Source organism: Zonotrichia leucophrys, chromosome 12 (assembly GCF_028769735.1).
Source record: "Zonotrichia leucophrys gambelii isolate GWCS_2022_RI chromosome 12, RI_Zleu_2.0, whole genome shotgun sequence".
Lineage (NCBI taxonomy): Eukaryota > Metazoa > Chordata > Aves > Passeriformes > Passerellidae > Zonotrichia > Zonotrichia leucophrys.
The window spans coordinates 18,209,609-18,220,480 of record NC_088182.1 but is presented as its reverse complement, the minus strand read 5'-3'; the positions used below and the strand labels follow the sequence as shown (position 1 = coordinate 18,220,480).

The following is a 10,872-nucleotide window of genomic DNA, read 5'->3' as shown; positions in this document are numbered from 1 at the left end:
CCCTGCCCTGTGCCCGTCTGGGTGATGTTTCCAAGCTCTTGGAATGACATTATTGACCTCCACGTGGCACTGCAGGGCTGGCACAGAGCCCACATTCCATCACATCATTTAGTGCTGCAGTGAAAGCAGGGAGCACCTGGGCAGGCTGGGTGTGCAGATCATGAATTCAGCATGACCAGCACCTTGCAGGCTCTGTGTGCACTGAGATGTGAGCACAGCTCCCAGATTATTATTCTTTAATAATCCTCAGGCTGTCCCTTCTCCCCAGGCTCATTCTGGGTTGTTCTCAGTGCTGCTCCCCTCAGTGCTGCTGCATTTCCTCCATGTGGCTGAGGCAGGACACAGCCAGGCATTCTTTGTTCTCAGTCACTTTGTTGTTTAATCCTTGAGAACTCGTGTGGGAAGGGCATTTGGTGGATTGCTGACATTTGAGTAACTTTTTTTCATCCTTGCTGTAAAGTGGACGAGTTCCAGACAACTGCAAACACAGTTTGGGGCTTTCAGGCTGGGAACAATTGGCATGAGCAAGTGCAGAATGCAAATGGGCACATGGCTGGGAAGGTATGTGCACTTGATGGAGAGATTTGGGGGAGAAAAAAGGCTTCTGCAGTGTTTTGGCCATGGGAAGAAAGACAAAACACTTGTAGTCCCACTTGTGTCTGCAGAGCAAGGCCTGTGTTAAAGGGATCTCTCTGTAAATCTGCCTTTGGGGGATTCTCCTGACAGAATTCCACATTGTGGCACAGGAACAAGAAGTCTGAGTGACAGCACTGTCACATAATGTGATCCTGATACCATCAGCTATAAAAAGCAGTGTTCAGTGCTTTTTCTTTCTGCTAGTGAGCTTGATTTACTGAATTCAAAAAGGAGCACGACTTAAATATCACTTCAGCTTTAATAGTTTTTATAATGTTAAGAGCAGATTAGCTAAAAGATTATGGAATATTGCACTAGAAAGAAAAGTGGGAATTTTATTTGATGACAGAGTTCTGGTGCTTTGTAAGAAAAACTTATACAAAATCTGAGCACTTTGCTTGCTTGTTCCTTGTTACTGTTTCAATAGCAATTCCATAAACTTGTTTGTGAATCTATATAAACTCTGCACCTGTACTTAAATCCAATTTAAAAACTCTCTGACTGATTAGAAACCCCTGCTGCATTTTACTTTTTACCTGGGATTGGTTTTTTGCTTTGGGAAAAGCAAAGCTTTGGATTCTGTGTCTCTCTTTTAGACGCAGGGTGTTCAGTGCTGCTGTTTCTCTAATGTAGGAATTGTGGTTTTATAGGGAAAATCAGAGCTCCACATTTGAATTTCATAGAAATATCATGTGGAAAAAAAATGGGTGACTGACATGGAACGCTCTGTGTGGAAAGGACAAAGCAAAGATCTTCTGAGATCTGCCTGGGCAGAGTAATAATATAACAATAATATAATAAATAATATCATATGTAACAGCTCCCTGAGCTGTTGGAGGCAGCAGGGAGCAGGCACAGGGTGGCCAAAGGTGCAGATTGTTTTGGTGACAGATTCCTGCTGAGCAGAGCCCAAAGTACAGCCTGGCAGTCTGACCTGGGCTGTGCTTCCCAGCCAGAGTTTATCTGACTGCAGCTCCTAAATACAAACAGATACAGATCTTGAATGAATAATAAATGAATAAGTCTAAAATGAATAAGTCTGGAAGCAGGTTGAGAGTTGTGTTGCTTGTCCTCCTTACTGTAGAGCCCACTTGTTAGAAAACCAATGTTATTTTTTCCCTAAAGGCTGAAACCAGAATACTTCTGATAAATAAAGAAAAAGAGCAGCAAAGATACTTCCAAGATCAGAACAGCAGAGGCAGAAATTGTAAAATTCTGTATGTTTCTGTTGGTTTTTGTTCTGTTTGTTTTTTTCCCTGAGCACTGACATTTCCTTCTGTTAAATTTTAATTTCTGTCAGTTGTCCAAGGGAGGAATTTGGTTTTTGGCATTAAAATGAAGGGCACATGAAGGAAAAGCACCAACCTTGGAGATGTGAGAGGGATCTGCCTGGGTTCTTGCCCTGATCCCAGCTCATTCCCTGCATTCATATTTCCATAGATCACAGCTTTATTTATTCATGTAGGAATGGGTCCAGATTTATCCTCTGCTGCTCTGAAATCTGCTTTTAAAAATGCTGCTGTAGATCCCAACAGGGATTTGTCTGCTTTGAATTTCTGGTTTTCCCCCAGCTGATTGGTCACCTAAGCAATATTAGATCAATTAATTACTGTGTGGGAGAAGAAAAAATCACAGTTAAATGGATCATTGATCTTTTTGTGTCAGAGATGAAAACTTTGTTTCTAAGCAGCTTTTCAAGCTTCTGTTTACTGACAGAAGTGTTCAGCTTGAAATGGATTCTGGACTTTGTTCTGTGCTGTTCTGTTTGTAGGTGTATTCCATGAAACACAAAATTCCATGAATTTGTGTGGCTAAAAATGGCAGGGGGAACTGTTTTGACTTGTTTTTAAAAACTTTGGGTGCTTGTTCCAGAAAAAAGCAAGGACAAAACATCCAAACTTTGCAGTGAGAGCTCAGCTTTGTACCATGTGAGCCTTCAGCTGTCTGGTTTTCGGCTGTTTGGAGGGCCTGGAAAGGCCCGGGGTGGCCTTGGGGCAGCCGCGTATCGAAGGACGAGAAGAGGCTTCAGTTCTTTTCTCGGTCTCGGTGTTTATTAATTGTTTATCTAAAAGATTTTCTCTCGGCCCGACAGAGCTCTGCTCAGCAGCCAGCCATGAGCACACTGTGTCGCCCTCCGGGCAGTCACCTATCTTTATACCCAAAGTTACGTGTACAATATTTATCATTTTTCCCCAATACCATTTATTCTTATTGCCCGGTGCACTTTTAGTAATGACCAATCCCAAAGTGCCACCATCACCACAGAAGATGGAGGAGAAGAAGAAGAAGAAGAAGGACAGGACACGCCCCAATTCCTCCATCTTACTTCTCTAAACCCCCCTGTACAGAAATCCTAAACCCTGTGTCTCACCCTCTAATTAACCAATCCCTTCACCATTCACCCCGGTGAAACCCTCCTGTCCTCATACAGGTGTTGTCTCCTGTGTAGGATCAAAGTCCAGCCACCAGACACTTCTGGAACATTCCAGGACTCCCGAGCCCCCCAAGGTGGTCTCGGTGACACCTCAGTCCTGAGGTGCTGAGATCCCACATTCAGCCTCACTCAGTGCCAGTTTGGGCATTTCTTAGGGAGGCACAGTGAAACTTTCAGCAGCTCCCAGCAGTGATTTATCCTGCAGAGTTGCTGCAGTACCTTCAGAGCTGGCATGACTGCCATGAGTGCATTGATTGTGTGAGTGACTGATCTCCAGGAATGTGTTCCTGTCAGATGGGCACATTCCAGAGCTTTTGCCTGAATTCTTGGGGCACTGATTCATTAGCAGAATGTGTGATGTGTGCAGAAAGCACTAATGGAAAGTGCTCTCCTTTTGGCAGTGGGCACAGCTCCTGGGGCACTTGCAGCACTAAATGACATCAATTTCTGCTTAGGCTGAACATTTCATATGAAACCAATCAGTATCAGTTTCCCAGCAGTCCTGGATCTAAAAGGAGACAAATCTTGTCCAAATCTTGTCCAAATCTTGTCCAAATCTTGTCCAAATCTTGTCCAAATCTTGTCCAAATCTTGTCCAAATCTTGTCCAAATCTTGTCCAAATCTTGTCCAAATCTTGTCCAAATCTTGTCCAAATCTTGTCCAAATCTTGTCCAATTGTCAATCTTTCAAATCTTCAAATCTTTCAAATCTTTCTGTGTATCTTTATCTTCCAGATATCTTCAGAATATTCTTCAGATATTCTTCAATATTCTTCAGATATTCTTCAGATATTCTTCAGATATTCTTCAAATATTCTGATGTACTTTTATCTTTAAATATTCTTTAAATATTCTTTAAATATTCTTTAAATATTCTTTAAATATTCTTTAAATATTCTTTAAATATTCTTTAAATATTCTTTAAATATTCTGATGTACTTTTATCTCCAAATCTTCTCCAAATCTTCTCCAAATCTTCAAATATTCTGATGTACTTTTATCTTCAAATATTCTTCAAATATTCTTCAAATATTCTTCAAATATTCTAATGTACTTTTATCTTCAAAAATTCTTCAAAAATTCTTCAAAAATTCTTCAAAAATTCTTCAAAAATTCTTCAAAAATTCTTCAAAAATTCTTCAAAAATTCTTCAAAAATTCTTCAAAAATTCTTCAAAAATTCTTCAAAAATTCTTCAAATATTCTTCAAATATTCTTCAAATATTCTTCAAATATTCTTCAAATATTCTTCAAATATTCTTCAAATATTCTTCAAATATTCTTCAAATATTCTTCAAATATTCTTCAAAATTCTGATGTACTTTTATCTTCAAAAATTCTTCAAAAATTCTTCAAAAATTCTTCAAAAATTCTTCAAAAATTCTTCAAATATTCTTCAAATATTCTTCAAATATTCTGATGTACTTTTATCTTCAAATATTCTTTGAATGCTGCTGTTGCAGTTTGTCACTTGGAGAATGACTTCAAACAGCTTTTTTCATGAAAGTGATGAGCTGCAGGAAGAAAAAGATTTCAAGAAAGTTTTTAGAAATATACATGAAAGCATCCAGCTGCCAGTGGATTATTTGAGCATGGCATAAACATAAATCCAGTATCTGGTAATGATTATGTTGCAGAGATATGCTTGTAATTAATTTAAAGAGAAAAGCAAATTTTTTTTCAGGAAGAGACAAACTTAAGAAGAACATATAATTATGAAGGCATCATTTAAAATAAAGGAGGAAAGATTTTACAATTAAATTTCTCTTCAGAACAGAGTTTCAAGCATCTTTTCACTGGAGTGAGTTGGTGTGGATGTTGAGGGAGCTGAGTGTAGTGAGTAAAAATGGATTTTTGGGAGAAAATGGATTACTGGGAGAAAAATACCCAAAGGGAATGAATCTGCTCTGCACATTGACCTGCTCAGGTGGGCTCCCACCCGTGGCCTTGCTCTGCTCTTGTGCCCACCAGGGTTCTGAGGGAGCCTCGTGTGTGGGTGTGCAGTGTTGGGCTGTCACTAAATGTCCCTTCTGTCAGCCCCAAGCTGCTCACTCGGTGCCTTGGGAATGCTCTCCTCTCCTCCCTGAGCTGCTGCAGTTCCAAGGATGCTTTTGTATTGATTTATATCAATTTCTTTGCACTGGAGGGCAGGAGTGTTGCTGGAAATCAAGGCCTTTGTCGGGGATGAGCCATTTGTGGGTGAGGGGAGACTCAGACACTCCATATGAGTGATAAGCAAATTCCGTTTATTGAAGAGAGCATCAGACACTTATACAGCAAATAATAAGCTCATGAATATTCTGTAAGCCAAGCAATCTATTGGTTAAACTATGCCATGAACTCTTCCTCATTCCTTAGGGGTTACATCTCTCTTTTCTCGTGTCTCTTTCACTGTTTGTTATCCTACCACAGCTAGGCCTCAAGGACTTGCTATCAACACAGGTGCAGGACTTGGAATTAGCCACAGCTTTGTAATTTTCCTTTCTCTAGCAGCTAAATTCCCAACACAGGAGGAAGGTGGAAGTCATTCAGAAATCACCTCCTAAGCAGCAGCTTTGTCTGTCTGTCCTTCCATGAGAATAATCTGGAGTAAGGCTTGAGAAGTGAAGCCAGAATTTGAGTGTTGTCAGCCAGACTGTTCATGGCCCGGGTCAGGAGGTGTCTGTGGGGCCCTGGAGCCTCGGGGGCTGCTCTGAATGGCTGCAGGAGGCAGCAGCACCACAGTTTGGGTTTCTCCAACAAACCCCACCTTCCCAGGGGATGCCAGAGCAGGTTCAGCAGCTTTCCAGCAGGGATCCCCTGTCTCTCCCCAGCAGACTGAAGATCTGGTAAACTTCCCTTTCTCTCCCCTCCACCCTCAGGTCTCTTGGCAGGTTTTTGGCAGCTCCAGGCCAGCTCTGACCTCTGTTCCCATGTTTCCCTCGGTGCTGGCTCCTCCCTGAGGTTGGGGAGGAGGAGAGCTGGGGATGGTGAGTGTGGTACTTCCATTTCCTAGGGAAGGATCTCCACACCTGTGAGCAAACCTGTCACAGACATTTTTTCACAGAAATCCTTTCTTTGGGATTTGTGCATCTTCTGGGAAGCAAAAGCCCCAGCAGAAGAATGTAAACAATTGTTATGGGCTGCTGTGAAATGTAGCAGGTAATCCTGTGATTGGCTCATGCTCCGTGTTTACAATTAAGGGCCAATCACAAAACCAGCTCAGGGACAGATTCCCTGGACACAAAACTTTGTTATAGATTCATGCTATTCTATTCTTAGCTTAGCAGCTCTCTGCAACTTCTCTCCTTATTCTTTTTAGTATAGTTATAATGTATTATATATCATATATCAATAAATCCAACCTTCTGATCAAGAAACAAGATTCTCATCCTTCTCTCACCCCAGCGACCTCCTCAAGTGGCTGTGATACAAACCCACCTCAGCCAGGAGAGGTGGCAAACCCTCAGGGATGGCAGGAGAGAGCAGGGCCCTGCTGGGAGGGGGGGCTGTGCCAGACATGGCCAGTTCTGACTCTGTTCTGAGGCAAAGATCCTGGGAGAGAAGGATGCAAATGCCTAATTAAAGATAGAACTGGCATTTGGATCTACAGAGGCTCAGAGCAGTTGCTGTCTGTGGTTTCTGTGTGTGTAACAACCCTAAAATACATTGCTGTGATCTTCCTGGTAGCTGTGCCTCACTGTGCAGGGTCTGGGGAGAGAATGCTCTGAGAGCAGGGAAGTCACTTTTGGGGTATTTTTATCTTTTGTCAAAATGCAAGTGTGAATTCTTTGTCATTTCCTGCTTTCTCTGGATTTTTCAGGAAATGTTGGCAGCATATCAAAATATTAAATATAAATGTAATGTTGGGGTGTTCTCAGCTTCTGTCAGCAGGGACAAAGAGGTTTTGGTGGCTGTCCTGCAATTCCTTAGCTCAGCTCAGCAGAAAAATCAAACTGAGCTCCTCTTTTTATTTATTCTCATCTCTTACCTGGAAGGGTGAAACAAAGGAGTTTCCCATAGGGGTTAAGTTCAGAGAAGCTCTCTGGGTTTCATCTTTCCCCTCTTATCTAAGAGTTTATCTCAGTTTTTATTGCTGCCATCTCAGGAGTTACTCTCTCAGCTGCCATGTGCATTATGTGGGTGTTGTAACTGAACACAACTTGTTTTTCACCTTTCTGGTGCCCAGGAATTGTGAGGTGTGTGGTGAACTTGGTTGTATTCCTCACTTTTCAGAATGTCTCAGTGTCTTCCTTATTCCCTTTTTTTATTCTCCCTTATTCCCTTATTTCTTATTCTTTATTTCTTCCTTATTTCTTATTCTCCCTTATTTCCTTATTCCTCTTGTCATTTATGTGCCATAGATTTAAAAATAAAAAAATCCAAGTATCTCAATCCTGTTAGATGATTGGGCATGGAGTTTAAATCTTACTGACATTTAAACATTTTGAACTTTTGGCCAAGTGGAGCTGCAGAGCTGATGGATTGAGGATTGGCAGCAGGGGAGGTGAGGCTGTGCTGGCAGTGCAGGAGATATTCAGGAGCTGCCTGAAAGTTCCCTTGGAGGCTGAGGGTGCTGCCTGTGGTGCTCATGACTTCACCTAAACCAAACTTGCTCTGGAACTTTCTTCCATTTCCTTTCTGGCTGCTGCTCACACCTGGCTTGAGGTCTGGACCAAAGGTACTTGCAAATGTGCTGTGAAGGAAAACACTGAAATTCAGCTTATCCTTCTGGGTTGGTTCCTTCACCTCTGTTCCCCACAAATTCCATTCCCTAAATACCAATTTGCAGTGAGATGCCAGAATTGTGTTTATTACCCTGGTGATCCCCAGGTGTCACACACTGGCAGAGCTCACACTGTGCATGTTCCTGATGAGTGCCATTTTTATTTTACATAAATACCTGTGTCTGTAGCTGTGGTAAGATACCCATGTCTTTAAAGTCCAGAAAAGACCACTTAACATTAGTGGAGATCTTTTTTATCCAAGAATTTCATTGTTTTAACTCTTCAACTGAAACAAAAACTGTTGGCTTTTCTCTGACATAAACATGAGGAAATGTAGTGGAGGGTTCAAATAATTGGAGGTGCAGAACCACACATGAGGTGAGACTTGAGCAGCTGCTGCCAGGTGTTCAGTCAGTGCTGGATGTTGTGAATGAGGTTGTTGGATTTCTGTACAGGCTTTGGTTTTGCCTAATTTTGAGTAAGATGTTTGAGTGTAATTTGGAGTTCAAGCTGCATTGCAGTTGGGATAACTGGGGAGAGAATTCAGTGATGCCTTTACCTGTGTCCCTGCTGTGCAGAAATGTGTGCAGGGAGGGGGCTCTTGGTGTCCCTGCACTGGGAGATGTTTAGAAATTATAAAATGGTTTGGGTTGGAGGGACCTCAAAGCCCACCCAGTGCCACCCCTGCCATGGCAGGGACACCCCCACTGTCCCAGGTGCTCCCAGCCCTGCCCAGCCTGGCCTTGGGCACTGCCAGGGATCCAGGGGCAGCCACAGCTGCTCTGGGCACCTGTGCCAGGGCCAGGGAACAATTCCTGATTCCCAATATCCCATCTAAACCTCTTCCCTGTCTGTTTGAAGCCATTCCTTGTATCCTGTTAATTGTAAATAATCCCTCTCCATTTTCTTGTAGCTCCCTTCAGGTACTGCAGGGTTGCAGCTGGGTCACCCTGGAGCTTTTTCTTTCCCAGGCTGAACAATCCCAGTTGTCCCAGGTTTATTTATGCTGAAATATAACTGAGCATAATGAGTGTGAAAGTTGAGAAATATTTTTTTTTTTTGCTGTTTCACATGATGTAAATTATGATAGTATTAAAACAACCCCAAATAAACAAAGCCTCAAAATCAGTGATAAAAATAGATTCCTTAATTACTTCTTTTCATTGTAATTCCTGTTGAGTTAATTAATTAATTAATTCTTTTCTTAACAGTGTGGGCTAATGCCTGTGTGGCACATCTGGTTTTCAGGACTGCTGTGCTGGCCTCTGTTGTTGTCACCAGGGAGGGTCAGGGTGGTGCTGGCACTGCCCAGGGAATGGGCACAGCCCTGAGGCTGCCAGAGCTCCCAGGGGTGCCCAGGGTGGCATTGTTGGGGTGGCTGCAGGGCCAGGAACTGGGTCAATGATCCTGTGGGTCCCTTCCAGCCCAGGATATTGTGGTTCTGCATTGTGGCCACCTCTCTGGAAGCCCCCCAGGCACTGATGGTGTGGATTCCCCTGCAGGTGCAGTGCAGTGGGAGGAATTACACCTCTGTTCCTGCTCTGTCTGTGTCTATAAAGTGCAATGCTTTAGGAGCCAGGCTGATTGTGCAGCTGGGGGTGAGCTGTACCTGCAGTGCAGCTTGGTCACCTCACAAGGCAGAGCAGCTCCAGAAGCTTCCAGAAAAGTCTGAGGTTTGCTGTGTGAGGAGGAGGCGGCAGCCCTACCCCAGAGGGAAGGACGTGCCCGTTTCCCTGACTGCCCCAATGTTCCTTAGGCTGCACCAATGGAGCACATCCAGGGAGCTTGGAAGACCATCAGCAATGGCTTTGGCCTGAAGGATTCTGTCTTTGATGGCCCCAACTGCATCTCCCCCACGCTGGTGCAGCAGTTTGGGTACCAGCGCCGGGCGTCCGACGACGGCAAAATCTCGGATACGTCCAAAACCAGCAACACCATCCGCGTCTTCCTGCCCAACAAGCAGCGCACCGTGGTGAGTGGGGGCTCACAATGCTCTCCTGCCCCCCCTGGGGGTGGCCCTACCCCCAGAAATGCCCTCCTTCCAAAGGGTCTCACTGGGGTTCAGTGGTGGTCAGCAGCTGGGTGGTTTCAGAGGATGTGGTTTATTCGAAATATGCTCTGTAGCTGTATTTTGAGAAGCTCTGCTGCTCTGCCTCAATGCTGGGAATTTTCTAAAGCACATGAGCACGTTCCACATGAAAAGTCATTGTTGGATGATTCCTGCATGACACTTCTGTCATTTTCCTCACTTGAAGTGTGGGGGTTAAAACCGAAGTGAAACTTGTTGAGGGAACACTTCTGTTCAGTTTCTTGGAGCTGAGTGTACCTAATAATAGTCTTACCCAAAGTTTCCTGAAATATAAATGAAACCGTTTTCTGTACTTGAGGTAGCTCCATTTGCCTGCATTTCTATTCCTTCTGGAGGCTGCCTGCTTGTGTAAAATCCTGTTTCATAGAGACTCAGAAGTTATAAACAACAGAGAAGTTACAAAATGCCTTCAGAACTTTGCAGGAGTGCACTTTGTGCAGCTTTCCTGGAATTTCTGAATATGAGAAAATGGTCTTGGAAAAGCTTGAAGAGGCTGTGCAGCAGTGTGTAAATGTTTTGTTGTGTCCCCCTTGCTGCCAGGTGAACGTGAGGAATGGGATGACCCTGCATGACTGTCTGATGAAGGCTCTGAAGGTCAGGGGGCTGCAGCCAGAGTGCTGTGCAGTGTTTCGACTTCTTGCTGAGCCCAAGGGGTAAGAGTGAAACTTCCTCCAGAGAATGTAAAAATCTTGGCTTTGCAATAGCAGCAGTAATGTGTTCTTCCCCTCTGGCTGATATTTGGTTGTGAACACTTTGTGTTGCTTTCTTTGCCTTCTTCTTGGGTAACTCTGTCAGCTTCCTGTGTATTGGCAATTTCATTTTTGTTTTAAAGCTAAATATTGAAAATATTTTAAATGGAGGGGTTCCCTCTAGTGCTTGCAGCCCCTTAGTGAGGGTTTTGCCATGCTCTAGAAGAAGTGATGCCTTCCTTCATATTTGAGGTGCATTTCTGTGCTGCCTTTGTGCTTGGTAAATTCAGTGTCAGTGGTTCTTAGCCCACTGCCCTGA

At 43.5% G+C, this 10,872-nt stretch overlaps 1 protein-coding gene across 3 annotated transcripts in view; it reads left to right on the top strand.

Moving 5' to 3' along the window:
• The window catches only part of RAF1 (Raf-1 proto-oncogene, serine/threonine kinase), a 49,208-nt gene that overhangs the window by 14,816 nt on the left and 23,520 nt on the right, over positions 1-10,872 (top strand). For all 3 annotated transcript variants that reach the window (XM_064724300.1, XM_064724301.1, XM_064724299.1), the window contains exons 3-4: positions 9,532-9,747; positions 10,405-10,517. In XM_064724300.1, the coding sequence (XP_064580370.1) occupies positions 9,541-9,747; positions 10,405-10,517 (320 nt within the window). In that variant the 5' untranslated portion in view covers positions 9,532-9,540. The remainder of the gene's footprint in view (positions 1-9,531; positions 9,748-10,404; positions 10,518-10,872) is intronic.